Source organism: Chionomys nivalis, chromosome 9 (assembly GCF_950005125.1).
Source record: "Chionomys nivalis chromosome 9, mChiNiv1.1, whole genome shotgun sequence".
Lineage (NCBI taxonomy): Eukaryota > Metazoa > Chordata > Mammalia > Rodentia > Cricetidae > Chionomys > Chionomys nivalis.
In genome coordinates, this window is record NC_080094.1 from 1,685,748 (window position 1) to 1,705,885 (window position 20,138).

Here is a 20,138-nt window from a genome sequence, read left to right on the forward strand (position 1 = left end):
AGCATGGCCGCGGCCGCGGCGGGAGGAGCCCCGGGTCCGGCCCCCGGCTCCGCCAGGCCCGCGCCGGCCGCCCGGAACCCGCCGTCCGTGCCGCGGAGACGCGGGGACTCCCGGCGCCGCCAGGCCGCTCTCTTCTTCCTCAACAACATCTCCCTGGACGGACGGCCCCCGAGCCTGGGTCCCGGCGGGGAAAAGCCCCCGCCGCCGCCACCCCTGCCCACCGAGGCCCGCGAGCTGCCCGCGCCTCCGCCCGCTCCACCCGGAGGCCTCCCGGGGCTGCCAGCCAGGCCCGCGCCCCAGGGCCTACTCAGCCCCACGACCGTGCCCGCCGGCCTCAGCCTGGACGGGCAGCGCCAGAGGTGAGCGGGCTGGGCGGGTTGGGGTGGCCTAGAGGCCTACGCAGCGCGCCCGGGTCTGTGACCTGTGGGTTTGGCAGCCCACTGGGCACAGGTGGTGGTAGCTGAATCCTTCCCCACAGCTCACCAGGGTGGTTGACCTGTGGGCTCGGCGGACCTGGACATGGTTGGGGTGAAGTGCATCCAGCACACAGGACACAGGTGTGGTCACTTGGGATCTGTCAGCTAGCACTTAGAGGTCTAGTCAGTCCAGGACATAAGGTTCAGGATGACCTGAGCCCACCAGCCCAGGAGTGGCCTCAGGCTCCATCATTCCAGTACTTAAAGGGCTCGTCACCCCAGCCTGCAAGAGTCAGAGCGCCTTATAGTCCCGTCTGCCCTTGACTTGACTGCGATGATCTGGCAGCATCGGTTCAGAATACAGGTGACAAAATTGGGGTTAACTGAAGCTTGTCAGACTCCAGATACAGGGACTAGTTCCATTAAAGCTGTCCTCTCCCTATGGGGTCAGTTCTTCACCTTGAGAGTCCCCTGTATGTGGATTTCGGAGTCCCCTTAGCCTCGTTCACTTTAGACACATCCATTCTGTCTGTTCTGTCAGTGCCCAAAGCACTGTGACTCACAGACACTTCTTACATGCCTTGTCTTCACCTCAGCTTGTGAACAAGAGTCTTACCCACACTTTCTCAACTGTGCTCAGCCTTGTACACCTGCCCAGACCCTCCTCCTTGCTTGCCATTGCACACCTGCTGGATACAGGACCTGTCTGTCACACTGCACCCTGTACTTCTTCCCCGTCTGCATCATTTCTAGGGGCAGCTCTTATTCCTAACCACTGCCCCTCACCCCAGTTGTGCCCACCTCCCAGTGTCCACAGCCACTAGCTACCATGTTCATTCTGATAACCTTGCTACTACCCACAACTGCAGCTGCCTGCGGCAGACATCTTTTCTTGGGTTCTGCTTCCAAGTTCTTGGCTAGAGTTGTTATCCTTCCTCTCACGGGCCCAGGCCCTTAGGAAGAAGACTGTCTACCCTCTCTCAGCTCCCAACCTGTGTCTAGGAGAGGCAGTAATGACTGGCCTGTTAAACAAGGCTACTGGCTCCCAGGTTTCCCTGATCTATTGGAATGTTTTGTTTTATGTGCATTGCTGTTCTGCGAGCATGTACGTCTGTGTGAGCGTGTCAGATCCTCTGCAGACGAAGTTACAGGCAGTTGTGAGCTACCCTGTGGGTGCTGGGGACTGAATCTGGACTCTCGGGAAGAACAGCCAGTGCTCCTAACTACTGGGCCATCTCTCCCCTGATCTGTTTATCTGGAGTTCCTGAAGGCTGTCAGGAGCTCAGAGCAGCTTTCCTCCACCCAACAGCTCTGTGGCCTTGAGCACTTAAGGGATTTCTTAGAACCTCAGTCCCCCCCCTGCAATAGGCTGCCCTGAAGTTCTTGCTCCTTGAGGTCCCATGATCCTAAGGACTCAGTAAAGTGACAACCTGTTACAACTTGGGGCTCCCAACAATGTTTTTAGCTAGTGACAGAACCGCCCCTGGTTTTCTGCACGGGGCTCTTGGCACGGTTGATGATCTCTTTTCACTGTGTGCCTGGGAATAGAGTCGTCGCTAGAATCTGTGGTCAGGTTTGAAGCATGCATTCCAGCTCCCTCACCACTGCTGCCTTCTGCCTAGAAAGCCTGTGTATGCACCTTCAGAGCCATGGTGACAAAGGACACAAATCCGGTAGCTCTCCACAGCAACACTTTCTTCCCCTAGCCCTGGGTGCCAGTCATTGGCGGTCAGAGTGTAACCTGGCGCTCCTTCTCCAAGCCCTGAGTTCATGCTGTGTTGTTCTGTGCCTTGTCTCCCTGTGTGTCCTCACAGACTTTTCCTTATCCTCCTTTTGGTTCCTTCCTAGACTATCTCTAGCTGAGGCCCCTGACAAGGGCTAAGCCTTTGAAGGATCTTTTTGAGGAACCACTTCAGCTCACAACAGCCCTGCATAGTATCTGCTGCAGAAATGAGGGGGAAGGGAAAATCCCACACACAAATGACTTTGCAAATTGCAACCTAGCGCACCCACCATCAGAGAGCTGGGCGTAGCCTAGAGGTGGGAGGTTGTGCTCTGCTTTTTTCTGGAAGAGGGGCCCAGGCCAGCCCTAACCAGCCCAAGTCCCTTAGCACCACACTTAGTCTGTGCCCAGCATCTGCTCACTGGGGAGCAGACAACCCCTGGAGTGGAGTTCTCTAGGACAGGTGCCTGCCCCACCCTGAGGCCCTGCTTTCTCCATGTAGCTGCCAGACTACAGGCCCTACATGGAGTCCTGGGACCAGGCACCTCATCAGGAGACCATGGGGTTTGTTTTGTTGATTTTTTTTTTTTTTTTTTTTTTTTTTGTAGGCAGAGGCTGCTCATTCGTTTCTGGCCACCCAGACTCGAAATAATCACACAGAAACTATATCATTTAAAACACTGTTTGGCCTATTAGCTTAGGCTTCTTATTAACTAACATTTTTAATTAACCCATTTCTGTTAATCTGCTTATCATCACAAGGCTGTGGCTTACCAGGTAAAGTTCCAGCATCTGACTCCTTCAGCAGCTACCTAGCATCTCTTTGACCCTGAGTACTTTCTCTCTCTGTTTGGATTTCCCACCTGACTTTATTTTGCCCTGCTATAGGCCCAAAGCAGATTCTTTATTAACTAATGGTAATAAAACATACTCACAGCATACAGAAGGGAATCCCCACATCACCTCCCCGTTTCTGTCTAAATGAAAAGGAAGGTTTTAACTTTAACATAGTAAAATATATATAACAAAACAGGTATCAAACAAGAATTATAGTTACAATATTTAGTCTATTTACATTTGACAAATTAAGGAAAATACCCTATCATCTATCCTATCTTTGTGAGTCTAAAATTGTATATCTAATTTGTCCTTTATCATAACTAAGGAAAACTATCTTTCTTCAGCTCTTCAAAGACCCCAGAAGGATATAATATTACCTCAGTTAACAAAAAGTAAATTGTAAGCAACTTCCAAAATTCTAGAGTTACAGAGACATCTTGCTGCCTGGCCAGTCACCCAAAGTTCTTCTGTAACGTTGGGGCATCCATCTTCAGCCTACAGGCCCATAATATCCAGCAGACTTTTCCATGAAGCAGGAAATTTCAAAAACAGGTCCACCAATATTGGCAGTTTGTCAGTCAGTTTCTTCTGTGTTCTGCAGAATGTCCGGCAGACTCTTTCATGAAGCAGGAACCCTGAAGGACTGTGTCACCTTTAGTCAAATTCAGCAGTCATTTTTCTGTGGGTCCTGCCTGTCCAGTTTATACAGCATAATGTCCAGCAGACCAGGCAAGAACAGCTTCTTGCCCAAATGACTAACAAATTCCATGAGGAGCCTCTTCAATGCCCATCTTCCTCTTGAAGTAGATTGGTGCTACCAGGATAAGATGAGTCTCATTGTCATGAAAAGTACTAAGTTCTTAAAACATTTTGAATGGCATATTCTGTTAGTCTTTGAAAGGTTTGAAGAATACCTATCCATCTGAAATATATCTCTGAACATCTAGAAAACCTAACTAACATGACTCCAAGTTTGACTATTATAGATGACTATCTATAAACCTGTATTTCTTAATTATACATTATATGTTTAAATGAGCTGCACAAACAAACACCTTAAGGTCAGAAATATGCATATAACAAAATTGACCTTAAATACGTATCAATAAACAAAGCCCATACCAATGCAAAATATTCATCTCTATAGCATATCCCCCTTTAAATGTAAACAAACATTTATAAACAATCGTTTAGGGAATTTGGGCATTATTCTCTATAGACTACTTCCTGCTGATTGGAGGCGCTGTTAATCAGATCTTTCATGGGGTGTCCTGTGTGGTAGGTCCATCTCAGCCAGCAGTCCTGAAGCTGTCATGGATGTTGGACCATCTGGCTATGGCTTCAGTGGGTCTTGTTGATCAAACCATATTAGCTGGTAAGGAATCCACAGCTTTTTATCCTCTGTGGAAACAAAAGCAGAACCTCTTTTCCAAAGCAACATATCCTTAGACCCAAATTTTAAAGTCAAGATACCTTTAAAATATATTTATTGGTTTAGCTTAGCAGCCCATATAATGAAATGCACCTCTGTACTTAGCTCATTCACAGTCAAAAAAATTTAAAGAAAACACAATAAAATACATAATCCAGACTCTCTGTGTATGTTCCATCTTTTTTTTTTAAATATTTATTATGGATACAATATTCTGTTTACATATATGCCTGCAGGCTAGAAGAGGACACCAGACCTCATTACAGATGGTTGTGAGCCACCATGTGGTTGCTGGGAATCGAACTCGGGTCCTTTGGAAGAACACACAATGCTCTTAACCGCTGAGCCATCTCTCCAGCTCTGTATGTTCCATCTTTATGTGGCTTATTTTTCTTTACTTTTTTAATAATGACTGTCTGTACTCTATCTCTTTAAAGACTTTGTTTAGTTTTTTAAAACTATTACTTTTTATAGCTATCTATACTCTTATTCTTCTCTCTCTCAAGCCTACGTATATTTTTTTAAACATACTGTGATCCATTCAGAGGTTTATTTCTATCTGAATCTGTCTTTATTGCATATCTGAAATCATTTTCTGACCAGGAGCATTTTTTTTAATGCTAAGCAGGCATAGCTAGGACCAGTTCTGCGGCCCTGCCTGTTGGCTCCATCCAGTCCAACATGACCGAGGCATGCTCACTGCCTCTGAGAGCCATGCATACAGCCTCAACTCCAGGGACACAGCGGGTCTATGTCACCGTTAAGCAATTTGTAACACCTGCTCCCAGACCCCATTTAAGTGCTCAGCCTCCTGAAAGAGCCAGAGCTGTTCCTGCAACTAACACGAGCTAGGAACCCTTCTGAAAAAAAAAATACAGCTACAAGAAGTTGTGTCTAGAATGTCTTCCAAGCTCTCAGGGTTTTTTTTTGTTTGTTTGTTTGTTTGTTTTTGTTTTTCGAGACAGGATTTCTCTGTGGCTTTGGAGCCTGTCCTAGAACTAGCTCTGTAGACCAGGCTGGTCTCGAACTCACAGAGATTCACCTGCCTCTGCCTCCCGAGTGCTGGGATTAAAGGCATGCGCCACCATTGCCCAGCTCCAAGTTCTCAGGTTTTATGTGGCTGTAGTTGCCCCACGTTGGGTGCCATTTTGTAAGTGGGGACTGCTCATTCATTTCCCGACTGCCCAGACCCAAAATAATCACATAGAAATTATATTAATTAAAACATTGCTTGGCCTATTAGCTTGGGCTTCTTATTAGCTAACTCTTTTTTTGTTTGTTTGTTTGTTTTTCAAGACAGGGTTTCTCTGTGGCTTTGGAGCCTGTCCTGGAACTAGCTCTTGTAGACCAGGCTGGTCTCGAACTCACAGAGATCTGCCTGCCTCTGCCTCCCGAGTGCTGGGATTAAAGGCATGCGCCACCATCGCCCGGCTAGCTAACTCTTAAATTAACCCATTTCTATTAATCTGTGTATTACCACAAGGCCATGGCTTGCTGAGTAAAGTTCCAGCATCTGTCTCCTTCAGCAGCTACATGGAGTCTCTTTGACTCCTCCTACTTTCTCTCTATATCTCTGTTCAGATTTCCCACCTGGCTTTATTCTGCCCTGCCATAGTCCCAAAGCAGATTCTTTATTAACCAATGATAATAAAACATATTCACAGCATACAGAAGGGAATCCCACATCAAGTTTTTTTGAGTTAAGGGGGGTGGTTTTGTTCTGTTTTTTGTTTTGGTTTTTTGTTTTGGTTTTGCTTTTTAGCAGATATGGGTCTGCAATGAGCCAAAATGATGCTCAGGCAGGGGGAACAGAGCCCTGAACACCTGATGAGACTGCTGCCACCTGTGCTTCCTTAGTAGGGGAGGCTCTTGGGGCCTGAGCATGCTGGCTCTGATGGTGAAGTGCTGCCTGGGGTCCTCGGGCTCCTCTGCAGCCTGTCTGGCAGGTGGCGCCTGCGCCCTCCCCAAGCTGCATAGACCGTTATTCACTCTCCTCGGATCCCAATGGGGACAGAATCTCAGCCACAGGGAGTGGCTCTGCCTCGGCCTCTCCCCATCTCCCACGTCACCAAGTAAGGAAGCCTGTCACATACCAGAAGTCGGGTTCCAGGTACTGACCGGAGAGCAATGGTGGACTCCCTTGACAACAGGTTTGCTAAGGGTAGTTCTGAGCTAGTTAGGTCAGCAGAACTGATAGATGGGTAGGCAAGCTCTCTCAGCAACCTGTCTCTCACTCCTGACCCCTCTTCTTCCCAGGTCACATGGAAAGGGCTCAGACTGTTGCCGTGCCACCGTGGACATGGAGCTAGGTAGACACTGTCCTGTATAAATAGGCAACATGAGGCGCCGAGCTTGGGTCTGCCACAACTTGGACTTAATCAGTTGTCTGGGCAGTGTCGGCTGAGGCAACAGAGACTCCAGGTTCTTCGGGGTTTTTGTTTGTCTGCTTTTAGCTGTTTTCAAGTTGAGGTGCCAGGTGTATGTGAACAGTACATGGAAACTGTGTGTGCGACTCCCCATGTGTATGTTTGTGGACATATGCTATACATGGCCACAATTTACTCCACAGAACAGCCCCTCCATGGCCATCTCCTGACCAAGACACCTTTTGTTACATAGAGAGTCATGTCTGAGCGTCGTACACACAGACATCCCACAGTGCCCTTCTGCTGACCAGCACAACTGTTACTCCCAGTGGGGTCAGTTCAGGGCATACTGTGGGGTGTTTATTGAGCACAGGCTCCACCCTAGGAGAAGCTGGCCCACTGCAGAGTAGCTGAGCTGTGGACATGGGCCTCTGCTTCGCTCATGCCAGCTGTTTATTGCAGATAAGTTAAATGGCTCTGTACCTCAGTTTCCCTACCTGAAACTAAGTAAACATAGTGCCTCCCTGGTACAGGTCAGAGGATAGGATTTACAAATAACATTCTTATGAGGGAGGAGAAAGCCACAGGGAGCAAGATGTTGGACCAACTGGGAACATTTCACAAGCTCCTGAGGGAGCACGCCATTCCTAGAGAGAGCGGAAAGTGTCAAGAAGAGCAAGCTCGGCAGCTGAGGACAGATCTGTGCAGTCTCCCTCACCTGCCTCTGCAGACTTGCAGATGAGATCCCAGGGCCACCATCAGCCAGCTGGCCCTGCCTGGATAATTACCTCAGGGAACGCCACTCCTGACAGGTGTGTCCCTAAGGGCCTCAGAACACAGACTGCTCCACCTCAGGCTAGCTACTTCTCTCTGCTCTGGACCTGTGCATCCAGCCCTTGACTAGTCCTCTCTAGGCAGATTCTGTCCCCCAAACATGCTGCACACTGTCAGCGCTCATGGCACCTTCCTAGCCAGTAAGGTTGTCTGAGCCTGGCATTCTGGCCGGGCCTAATCCCTCCTGTTGTAGGCCCCTCGCCTTTCCCTCTGACCCGTACACTCACCTGCTCACCCTCCTCCAGCGTCTCCCTGGGCTGGTAGCTGCAGGGTCCTCCCAAGGCGGCACCAAGTGCTTTGTACAGTTCACCTCTGTTTTCAGTTCTGGTTGGTTTTCTGCAGGCTCCTGGTGGCTCCTGGTGGCTTTTGTCATTTAATAGATGTAGGTGATTATGTAAGTAAGAAGGGAGAACTACGGACTTGGATCACTGTGACAGTCTGGGGCCTACCAGGACCTGGACTGAATCATACTATTTGTGTGACCTTGGGCAATGGCTTCTCTGTGCCACCAATGCTTGAGTGTGAGTGTCACAGCCTCTGAAGTTCTGGTGTGAGGTGGTGGCTGTGTCTCCTGCTTCTGAGACAAGCACAGACAAGGGCATGATTTGGAGATCTGCATGGACCTACCTGGCAGGCAGGTATCTGACCATGCCACTGTGTAACGACGTAAATGAATACAGACAGATTATAAAAATATATACAGCTTTAATGAGGAAATAGACTTACAGGATCACAGGTTCCCAGCGGAGAACAGGAAAGCAGAGAAAAGGGCTGCTGGGATCACTCCTGGCAGATTTATCAGTAAACATTAGCCCGAGGCGAACACGCCCCCAATGGGTGGGGCTTATCCCTACACCACTGTAGTGATGTTTCATTTGTATTTTAATAACTAAAGCTTGCCTGAAGATCAGAGGGTAAAACAGCCCCACTGGTCAGCCTTACAGACCAGGCAGTGGTGGCACACACCATTAATCCCAGTAGCCACACTAGTTCCCGTAGAAACTAGGTAGTGCATGCCTTTAATCCCAGCCTTAGAGAGAATTAATAAAACAGGAGGAGACAGCTCTCACTCTCAGTCTGAGATCCCAGCAGGCAGGATTGCCATTTCGGACTGAGGCCGAGGTAAGAGCCAGTGACTGGCTGCCTTACTCTTCGGGTCTTAAGGTTGAACCCCAGTTTCTCTCTCTGAGTTTTTATTAGTCATGCTACATGCCACATCTCATGTAAACCAGCTGTCCTGCTAGAAGGGGACCTCAGTTAATAATGCTGCAGTATGGGCCTGGGGTTCACCAGATACAGCTCTCCACCATTCATGCTTAGTAAATGGCTGCTGCCAGAATGTCTGGCATGATCAAGGACCTGTGTGCAGTTAGCACACGGCTCCTGGGTGCAGTAAGTCCTGGGTGCAGTAAGCGCACGGCTCCTGGGTGCAGCTTTCTTCACAGGTGACATCCAGAGCCCTTCCAAAGCCCTTACAGACAGTAGGCTGATAAAGTGTGTGTGCTTGTCCCCACAGAGGTCAGAACAGAGTGTTGTTAGACTGGAGTCACAGGTACTGAATCTGGGTCCTCTGGGAGAGCATCCGGGGTTCTCAACCACTAGGCCATCTCTTCAGCCCCAAACAAGACTTTGTTTTTGTTTTTCAAGACAGGGTTTCTTTCAAGCAACAGACTTTTATTTCTCACATTCTGGAAGCCAGGAGCCCAAGAAGGTGTGGCCGGCTCCCTCTGGGGCCTCGCCTTTGGCCTCACAGACTTTGTCCTCCCTTGTCACCACATGGTCCTCCCTCTGTGTGTGTGTGTGTGTGCCCTAATCTTAAGGATGCCATTCACACTGGGTTAGAGGGGACTTAATTCCTCCAGCATCCCAGGATGAAGGGCCTGTTATGGGGCGTGCTCAGATCTGCAGGTGCCTAGAAGCTCTTACTCTTAGAAGTTTCTGGTAACAAGCTGAAGCTCAGCCTGTGTGGTAGCAGCAGCTTCCCCGTATGACCCTTCTTTTCCACATCCCCATGCCTAATGCGCAGGTTTTGTTGTCTCTACACGTAGGCATTTTTGAGCTGCAAGTGCCTTGGAACATTTGACTGACCAGGTTACATCAGGTGCTCTTGACTGGATTTCCAAATCCAGTAGCAGACTCACTGATCAGGGAACTTGGGCATAATTGCATCACACAAACTCACAAGTCAGAAACCTCCGGTGTTGTGAAAGAGCCCCCACCCGTAGCCCTGGAAGGACGGACAGGCAGCCTTACAGCCACAGCCCTTAAGGAAACTGTAGACAGGTTCTGGTCTTGAGTCATTTGTTGGCATTCCTGCCCGGGTTTCCTGTCTCTGGCTCAAGCCAGCATGGGCTTTCCTCTTCAGGTTCCTAGATGGCCTTGGATGTCAGACTTACCTCATTTCTGTGTCTTTGGTATGCCTTTGTCTGTTGGCCTCCAACACCACTGGAAGCTTCTCAACTATGAAGTAGTCACTTTGTGCCCATCAGGTGAGGTGAATTTGGAGCAAAGTGAAGTACAAGGACACCAGGCATGGTGTGTGCATAGCAGCAGTTAGTACAGGACACCAGACATGGTGTACATAGCAATAGTTAGTACAGGACACCAGGCATGGTGTGTGCATAGCAGCAGTTAGTACAGGACACCAGACATGGTGTGCATAGCAATAGTTAGTACAGGACACCAGACATGGTGTGTGCATAGCAGCAGTTAGTATAGGACATCAGACATGGTGTCCATAGCAGCAGTTAGTACAGGACACCAGACATGGTGTGCATAGCAATAGTTAGTACAGGACACCAGACATGGTGTACATAGCAATAGTTAGTACAGGACACCAGGCATGGTGTGTGCATAGCAGCAGTTAGTACAGGACACCAGACATGGTGTGTGCATAGCAGCAGTTAGTATAGGACACCAGACATGGTGTGTGCATAGCAGCAGTTAGTACAGGACACCAGACATGGTGTGTGCATAGCAGCAGTTAGTACAGGACACCAGACATGGTGTGTGCATAGCAGCAGTTAGTACAGGACACCAGACATGGTGTGTGCATAGCAGCAGTTAGTACAGGACACCAGACATGGTGTGTGCATAGCAGCAGTTAGTACAGGACACCAGACATGGTGTGTGCATAGCAGCAGTTAGTACAGGACACCAGACATGGTGTCCATAGCAGCAGTTAGTACAGGACACCAGACATGGTGTGCATAGCAATAGTTAGTACAGGACACCAGACATGGTGTGTGCATAGCAGCAGTAGTACAGCTGCAGCCTTTAGCTGCCACCACCATTGACACCGCCCCTCCAGTATCACTGCCATCCCAAGCTGTAAGTCCACCGCCCTCAGCATCTCTACCACCACCATCCTCAGCATCCCCTGCAATACCCTCTCCAGCATCACTGCTCTGAGTGGGTGGTTTTCTTAGTTGTGCTGTGTGTCAGTCCTTGATGTCACAGCTGTACTCTCAGAGTATTCTGCGTTCAGAGCATGCACACCCGTGGACCCTGGTACAGGGAAGAGAGAAAAGCATTACTGTCTACGCCTTGGTAGCTTTGTGTCCTAGAGAGCCATTTGGTTGCTTTGAGCTTGCCCGAAAGGACCACACAGCTTGTGCAGGGGCTTACCAAGTCAGCAGTGCTAGGTGTGAGGGGGGCTGCCCACAGGCACAAAATGCCTGGACAGTTGCTGAGGTCCAGGCAGGAGGGGGTGGCTCATGTGTGTATCCTCAGCTTCTGTTGGGAAGCTTCAACTATGTGTCCTGGCAAATTCCTTGGCCATATTTCTACATTCAAGACTCTGTTAGTACATTTGACACATACCGCTAATCCTTAATGACCCGGGCGTCCTGCATCACGGTGACATGAGTCAGGCACATGACGTGTAAGATGGGTGATGCCAGGGACTGAAGTCAGCTCAGTGGGAGAGCAACTTGCCTACCATGCAGCAGACTCAAGATCCTCCATGCCACATGCAGTGTGCATACACACACATGCATGGACTTGCCCATAGATGCTATGGCAAGAAGTGACCAAATCATAACATCTTTGTGACCCTGTGTCACAATGATTCATGCCCAGACAATAATCCTGGTGTCTTGTAGGGCAGGGAATTTGGACTGCTCTTCAGTATCGAGAGGGAGGGGGAATGGACTGGGGGGAGGAGAAGAGGAGTGGGGATGGGGGAGGGGAGTGGGGGGAGGGGGCAATATGTGGGAGGAGGGGGAGGGAAATGGGAAACGGGGAGCAGTTGGAAATTTTAATTAAAAAAGAATAAAAAAAAAACCAAAAAAAAAATAATAATCCTAGTGTCTGACAGGAGGTTATGGTGTTTAGGTGAATGGCTTTTGAAGGAGTTGCTTTTCTCTGTAATCCCAACAGGCAGCAGTGGAGGCTGGGGAATTAGGAGTTCAAGGTCATTACTAGCTACCTATTGAGTTTGTAGCCAGTCTAGGCCACATGAAACCTTGTCTTTATATGGGGGTTTTGTTTTTTGTTTTTTTCGAGACAGGGTTTCTCTGTGTACTGGTTGTCCTGGAACTAGCTCTTGTAGACTAGGCTCGCCTCGAACTCGCAGAGATCTGCCATCTGCCTCTGCCTCCCAAGTGCTGGGGTTAAAGACGTTTGCCACCACCTACCTGGCAAAACCATATCTTTAAAATTAAACAGATAGCTGGGCGGTGGTGGCGCACGCCTTTAATCCCAGCACGCAATAGGCAGAGGCAGGCAGATCTCTGTGAGTTCGAGGCCAGCCTGGTCTACAAGAGCTAGTTCCAGGAGAGGCACCAAAAGCTACAGAGAAACTCTGTCTCGAAGAAAAAAAATTAATAACAAATAACAGATAATAACAAAACAAAGAGAAAAGGTTTCATAAGACCAGGTTGGCCTCAAACTTGTCATCCTCCATACTACCACGCCAATTATTCCTTACTGTTTTCTTCATGAACACGTATCACTTGTCTGATAATAGGAGAATAAAAATGAAAATACAGCCCCCTTGGGTCTGGATACAAATCTCTCATTCTCCAAAGGCTGTGGCAGGGAGCCATGGTGTTTGGCCCAGCCCCTGCCTCAGCTTGAGGTTCCTTAAGTCTCTGTCCTCTTGGGGTCCTGGTACAGACTTCCCAATGGCAGAGGCCTCAGAACAGGCTTCACCTCAGAACCACAGGCCATAGCTTCCCTTCCTACGCTGTGACCTTGGCCTCCAGAAGCCTACCCTTGTAGCTTTGCTGTGACTTTGACTGATTATGTCCTATGATGTGGGATTCCTCTCTCTATGCTGTGAATGCCATTGTTTAATAAAGAAACTATCTTGAGCCTATAGCTGAACAGGACAGAACTTAGTTAGGCAACTAAACTGAATGCTGGGAGAAGGAAGGGCAGAGTCAGAGAAGCCATGGTGCTGCCACTAAAGACAGACGTGCTGAAACTGTGCTGGTAGGCCACGACTTCGTGGTGATGCACAGATTAATGGAGATAGGTTAAATTAGGATGTAAGAGTTAGCCAATAAGAAGCTAGAGCTAATGGGCCAAGCAGTGATTTAATTAATACAGTTTCTGTGTGATTATTTCAGGTCTAAGCTAACTGGGTGGCCAGGAACCAACAAACAGAATTTCCTCCAACAGTCCTATAAGACCATAATCATTAGACCATGGGACTAAGTACCTGACTCACGTGGTCTTGGCATAAGAGTGTGAGTCTGTGGGGTCTCGTTCCTCAGCCTGAGGAAGCCCTGTTCTGGCACACAGTGCTGGAAAACTGCCTCAGCTGGGGGGACCACAGGAGCCAGCCTGTCCCAGATCAGTGTTCCCAGGGCAGTGGTATCACCTTCACTAGTGACCATTACCAGCCGGCCTTCCTGAGGGGCAACATGAAGCTAGAACCCAAAGTCCAGGAGGAAATTCTTAGTTGCAGATTTGGACAAGGTTGTTCTAGACCCCAGAGCAGCTACTTTGAGGGAAGGGTGTGTGTCTGAATTGAATAGCACCACCAGCCTAAACAGAGGCTTACACTGTGCTCCTGGCGTGGGAACAACCCCAAAGAGTTCACTCTTCTGTGCCCTCTGAGAGACGGAGCCTGTTGAACTACCGTGCACCAGATGCTTCCTCATAGGGGAGGTTGCAACCTTGTGGCAGGGACAGGACTCCCCCTACCCCCACTGCACTGCAGTCTTGGTTCACAGGTTCTTAAAACCTGCCAGTTTCACCGCAGCCCTGCCCTGCATACTCCCACACTAGTTCAGTCTGTTCAGTTCCTGGAGTTTGGCCCTGGCCCTTCTGAGGTCAGGGAGTCTGTGGCCCTGGCCCTTCTGAGGTCAGGGAGTCTGTGGCCCTGGCCCTTCTGAGGTCAGGGAGTCTGTGGCCCTGGCCCTTCTGAGGTCATGGAGTCTGAGGCCCTGGCCCTTCTGAGGTCATGGAGTCTGAGGCCCTGGCCCTTCTGAGGTCATGGAGTTTGAGGTCCTGGCCCTTATGAGGTCATGGAGTCTGAGGTCCTGGCCCTTATGAGGTCATGGTGTCTTCCCTACAGGAGGCGAGTCACGTCTCAGCGCTGCTCCCTCGAGTTTCTGGAAGATGCAGTGGGATGTGCCTCGGTTCAGAGGTATACCCCCACCTGCCCCTACTTCAAGGCCCAGAGTTGCAACTGCCTCTGACCCCTGAGCCCACAAGGAGGGCAAGAACGACCTGCTTTTTACTTTACAGAAGCAAGCATGCGTCTGGGTCACCAAGACACAAAGGCCTGAAGAAAACACACTTCATCAAGAACATGAGACAGTACGACACGAAGAACAGCAGGTGGGACGTGCGGGCCTGGGGCCGCCACGGGCTCCTACCCTGCAGGTCCAGCCGTGTGCGTGTGAGATCCGGTCCTGCCCGTGTTGGTAGCCCCACCTTCGTTCATGGACTCCTGCGTCATCGTCCATGCCAGTCTCCTGACCCTTTAGAATTGGGCACTAACGTTCCTCTGTGTTAGCTGAACACTGGCTAGCATGGCCAGGCCAGCAAGCCACCCCTCTGCAATCCCATGGGAGAGCCTCCAGCTGAGCTTGAGTCTTTGGGAAAAGAGAACTAGGAAGGCAAAAGTGGGTCCCACCCCAGATGTGCCCAGGATAAAAGGTGTGGTCATATTGGGGGGAGGGGACATACACAGGATAAGGCATGGTTATACTCGGGAGCACATAGGAAGCAGTCACACTGAGGACACACACAAGAGATACAGTATATTGGGGGACATGTGGGAACTCCCCAGAACAGTGCTAGGCTGGGCCCTGGGCAGCTGCATCTGTCTGCAGTGGGGCAGGGGCAGCGCTTTGGGTCTGTCCCTTGGCACTGCACTGCCTTTCACGCTGACCTGCTCTGGGAACCCCCTTCCCTCTGTAGGTCACCCTGGTGAGGCTCTCCAGGGAATGTTGCTGCAGGACCTACCCAGGGTGGCTCCCTGCAAATCCTGAGCACCCAGGGCCTCGGGTCCTGAGCCCCCTGGACGGCTGGGCTCTGTATTATTAGGTCTGGGTGATCTCTGGTGGCATCAGAGATGCCTTGTCTGAACCACTGAGGCTAATGCTGATGAACTTGGGCCTCACCTTCCTGTACCCTATCTTTGTGCAAATGAGGCCTGCCCTTTCATGGAGGATCTGTGCTCCCAGGAAACATGAAGTCTGTGGCTCTGTGGTTGCAGGGTCAGGGGAGATCTACCCAGCAGCACTGTACCTGGGAACAGGAAGTTGCTTACTTACTAAGCAACTCTAGAGGATCAGGCCCAAGTGCTAAGATGCCAGGCTTGGCTTCCTGAATCCCAGTACCCTCGGTGGCTCTGGCAGTTTCCTGTCACCCAAATGTAAGCAGGACAGAACTGCTGACCCGCTCTGACCTGCACCTCCCACAGGATTGTGCTCATCTGTGCCAAGCGGTCCCTGTGTGCAGCCTTTTCAGTCCTGCCCTATGGAGAGGGCCTGCGGATCAGGTAAGAGCCACGCTGTGTACACTGGTGAGCCCTGGTCCTGCTGGGTCCTTAAGACTCATGGGGCGTCAGTGCGCCATCTTCTACCACAGCCCAGGAACTTGCAGTTCAGGTTCTTATTCCCCAGGGGCCATAGGTTCTGGTGAAACTTTATGTAGGTTGGCTGAGATGTTCCTGTCCCTCCTTCAGATATGCTCCTAAAACCTTGTATCCAGCCTAGGCAGTTGTGTCCTGAGTGTAATTCAGGAAAGAGGTAACAGGTGCTGGGGCGGGGCGGTGTGTGCGTGCGACCTCACAGAACAGCAGTAGGCGCACAGGGCGGTGTGTGTGTGTGTCCCCACAGAACAGTAAGCAGGCAGGGATGTGTGTGTGTGTGTGACGCCCACAGAACAGCAGTAGGCGGGCAAGGGCAGTGTGTGTGTGTGTGTGTGTGTCCCCACAGAACAGTAAGCAGGCAGGGATGTGTGTGTGTCCCCACAGAAGCAGTAGGCACAGAGAAGCCCCCTGTCCAGAGTGGGAGGTAGCTAGTTCTCAGGATCCCAGGCTGGCTGCTGGACTGTGTGGCTGCAAATAAAGGGTTAGACGCACCCAGGGAAGCAGACCTGAGCCTAAGTACAGGTGAGTGTTCAGGGATGTTCCAGAGTCGGGGCTCCTTAGACCTCCACCTGGGGCAGGAGTGAGATACAGACTGCTTTCAGCTAAACCGTCACACACCTCCGAGGTCCGGCCCATCTACTTGTGCTCCTGTGTGGGTGGATGAGCAGATGAGGCTGCCACATGGACCCCTCTCCTAATCATTACAGTGACCTGAGGGTGGACAGCCAGAAGCAGAGGCACCCATCCGGCGGCGTTTCTGTTTCTTCCGAGATGGTCTTTGAGTTGGAAGGCGTTGAACTGGGAGCGGATGGAAAGGCAAGAGCCCTGTGGCCAGCCAGTGGCCAGCAGAGTTAGGCAGACAGGTGCCTCACACACTAATCTAAGACACGGTATTGGGAACAAGCCACACATCCTGTTATACCTATCACTAGCTGGCCCATGCCACCCCAAGAAAGGGCCTAAGTGTTCACCATATATGACCAGTGCCAGCTGTAGGTGACCCAACTGTCTCCCCCTGGGCCCTCCACACCTAGCCCTGCTTCTTGACCATTAGGCCAAGGCCAAGAGTCTTCCAAAATAGGGAGACTTGCACAGCTGCAGACCCAGATGAGGGATGGAAGCTGGTATTCAGAGCAGCTGCTCCAGTTGGTAGCGGCATGGCCCCAGGCTTCTTGCTGGTGGAGGGAAGCAGAGCTTGGTTGCATGTTGTGGCCTGGGAAGCAGGACTGAGCTCCAGTGTGATTACTTTTCCAGGTCGTGTCTTATGCAAAGTTCCTGTACCCTACTAATGCCCTGGTTACACACAAGAATGACAGCCATGGCTTGCTGCCCCAACCTCGGCCCAGCATTCCCCGGGCTCCACCAGGTTCAAGACACAAGCCTGTGCCTACCAAGTCAACACCAGCTGGCACAGAACTAGGTAGTCTAGGTGCCTTCACCTCGGCACAGGGAGGCAGCCGCACTGACTGGGCTAGGGTTGGTAATGGGGCAGACAGCAAAATAAGCCACACCCGCACTGAGGCTTCTCAGAGGACGAGGACTCCAGATATTGTGGCCCTGGCTCTGCAGAGGAATGCATCGGTGTGGGAGGGGCGCTGTCCAGATGTTGCTTCTTGTGCCCAAGCCCTGACCCTTGACCCAAACGTGACACCTCTTCCTTGGGTGTCGGGGAGAGGGGCAGCATGGGTTCTAATCAGGATGCTGAGGGTCAACAGCTGCCTCTGCTTACAGGAAACGATGGCGGAGATGCAGTGGAATACAACCCCAACCTCCTGGATGACCCACAGTGGCCGTGTGGGAAGCACAAGCGGGTACTTATCTTTGCTTCATACATGGTGAGTGCCATAGCCCTAGCATTGTTTACAGTTCAGGGAATAAACTGTTGAGTGGGCACCTCCACACCCAGAAGCCCAGAACAGCCATTACAGGGCACCGTGTCCCCATCCAGCACCAGCAGGTAGGGCCATAGACAAAGACAGTGTGCCAAAGCAGGGTAGCCAGCCATGTTGGACAGTCTTCTGGGGTCAGTTCTGGATGCCTGGGCCTGTACCTACAAAGGACAAGCTGAGCCATTTTATCCTCAGAAATGCAGGTACCTCCTGAAGTCCCACATACTCATGTCTAGGCCACAAGGCTCCACCTGCCTCTACCTCTGTTACAGACCACGGTTATAGAGTATGTGAAGCCTGCAGACCTCAAAAAGGACATGAATGAGACCTTCAGGGAGAAGTTCCCTCATATCAAACTGACACTGAGCAAAATTAGGAGGTAAGGAGGAGCCAGGCAGATGCCCCTACCCAGCCACATAACCTGGCCCTGGGCTTTCTCCTTGGAGAACGTAGTGTCTTTCCTGATAGCCTACAACACGTGGTATAGCCTTGGATGGGTGGCTGCGGCTTCGTCCTAGCCTCATGACCATAGATTTGCCCCAGGGACATGGCTCCCATCCCACCCACAGTTTAAAACGGGAGATGCGGAACCTGTCCGAAGAGTGCAGCTTGGAGCCCGTGACTGTGTCCATGGCCTACGTGTACTTTGAGAAGCTTGTACTGCAGGGCAAGCTCAACAAACAGAACCGCAAACTGTGTGCTGGCGCCTGTGTTCTGCTGGCTGCCAAGATCAGCAGTGACCTCCGCAAGAGCGAAGTGAAGCAGCTTATTGACGTGAGTGTGGAGGTGTGCACGCAGCACAAGCACCCTGGTGCCAGGCACTGACCATAGGCAGGGACCACAGATGGGGCTAACCCATTGACCCTCTGCTTCCTTCACTACAGAAGCTGGAAGAAAGATTCCGGTTCAACAGGAGAGATCTCATTGGATTTGAGTTCACGGTGCTCGTAGCTCTGGAACTGGCCCTGTACCTCCCTGAGAACCAAGTGTTACCTCACTATAGACGCCTCACCCAGCAGTTCTAGCCCAGAACAGTGCACCCACAAGAAGGCTGCTCGGTAGGAGGGCAACCAGTGTCCTGCCCCTCCTCCAGTACTGCACCTGCCCCTCACAGCCCAAGGTGACTTGCTTCCCTTGGGAAGAGACACAGCTTTCACTCCAAGTGCACACCTCAAGGCACTTTGGAGAATTTTCCTGGACAAATGTGTGGAGCTTAGCTCGCTTGTCATGTCCCCGAGACCAGCCAGTGTGGTGAATCCTGAGCTCCAGCCTTTGTTTTGCATAGTCTCCACATCCCTTCACAACTGAGACCATTCCTGTGGCGACTTAGGTGTTCAGAGCTGAACATGCTGGGGTTGCCAGCCAGGCTTACCTGGAAATGGCTCTGCTGACTGACGCTGACTCCTGGTACCCTGCCTCCATCTAAAGAGAGCTCTCTTGCTGTCAAGGTAGAGGGGAGGGCAGGTACCTTGACCCATTCTGTTCTGCTTTACTCTTTGGACCTTGCCAAAGCTCTGTCACTGTGAAACCCTGTGCCATCACACATGTAGCAGTGCTTGGCTGACACCACCCACGCCTCCTGCCAGAAACTTCCCGGCAGCATTGGACCTTTTAAGACAATTGCAAACTTGAGGCTCTTGACTTTCCTAAGCAATACTGTGATTGAGAAAAGGTGTAATAATTGGAATTTGATCTCCAAGGGAAAAGCTGGTCTTGTAAAGTCTGCTGCATAACTCTGAAACCATACATGACCCTCAGGCAGGAAGACACTGACCCAGCAAACTTGCCTGTGTGTCCACTGTGCCACTGCCCCTTTGCTTTCCCAGACTATTATTGGTCTTTGTAGACTGGTCACCAGTCCTGCTAGCAGCTACCCAGCTCCACAACCTCGTTCCCCAAACAATGCTCATGCCTCTGAGGCCTGACACCATCTAACCACCCAGGACCAGAGAATCAGTAGCTCAAGCATGAGAGAACATTGCAGCATTAATTAATCTTTAATTAATCAATCTTTTATCCTGACCACACTTAATGCTGGTGCAAGCAAACCCATACCCCTATAAAGCATCTTGGACACAAGACAATGGCCCTACGAAAAAATGTCATCTTCAAGGTAGTCCCATCATTTTGTTTAAAATGAACTTCCTAGACACTGCTCCAACTTACAGGCTACCCTTGGAGGACATTACCCAGGCAGCTTCCTCTAGATGTATAGTTTAATGTATTAAAGCTGGTAGACAGCATAACTTAACCTTGTATATTTATGTAGTAAGGTTTATTATTTACCAAGCGGGTCTGCTGGAGCCCTGACCTCCCAGTAATGCTAAGAGCTGCTGCAACAAAACCAATCCTTGAACCAAATGGCAGGCCAAATCCAGAACCCTGAGCTGTATCCAAGGTGTCCAGCTGGACTGCGACCCAATGCCACAGACCTGGTGCTGCACCCTTAGCACCCAACAGCAGGCACAAATGTTTGAGAGCATCTGACCTCAGAATGTCGTGTATGTCAGGTAGGTTTTGATTGGTGTTTAAATGTTTTTGTTAAATTAAAACTTGGTTTTGCAACAAACTCCTTAGTTTGTCTT

The 20,138-nt window shown here is 50.6% G+C and overlaps 1 protein-coding gene across 1 annotated transcript; it reads left to right on the top strand.

The window, feature by feature from the left end:
• Cables2 (Cdk5 and Abl enzyme substrate 2) lies at window positions 1–20,129 on the top strand. The gene is made up of 10 exons (XM_057781671.1): window positions 1–359; window positions 14,138–14,209; window positions 14,311–14,403; window positions 15,494–15,571; window positions 16,372–16,480; window positions 16,919–17,084; window positions 17,396–17,499; window positions 17,826–17,932; window positions 18,123–18,327; window positions 18,438–20,129. The coding sequence occupies exons 1-10, from the start codon at window positions 4–6 to the stop codon at window positions 18,576–18,578; spliced, it is 1,431 nt and encodes a 476-aa protein (XP_057637654.1). The 5' UTR covers window positions 1–3; the 3' UTR covers window positions 18,579–20,129.
• The last annotated feature ends 9 nt before the right edge of the window (window positions 20,130–20,138 follow it).

Coding starts and splice junctions, on each gene's coding strand:
- Cables2 (XM_057781671.1), top strand. CDS start 4: ATGGCCGCGGCCGCGGCGGGAGGAGCCCCGGGTCCGGCCCCCGGCTCC. Junction 17,085..17,395: donor ACCAGCTGGCACAGAACTAG/GTAGTCTAGGTG, acceptor CTCTGCTTACAG/GAAACGATGGCGGAGATGCA. Junction 17,500..17,825: donor TTATCTTTGCTTCATACATG/GTGAGTGCCATA, acceptor CCTCTGTTACAG/ACCACGGTTATAGAGTATGT.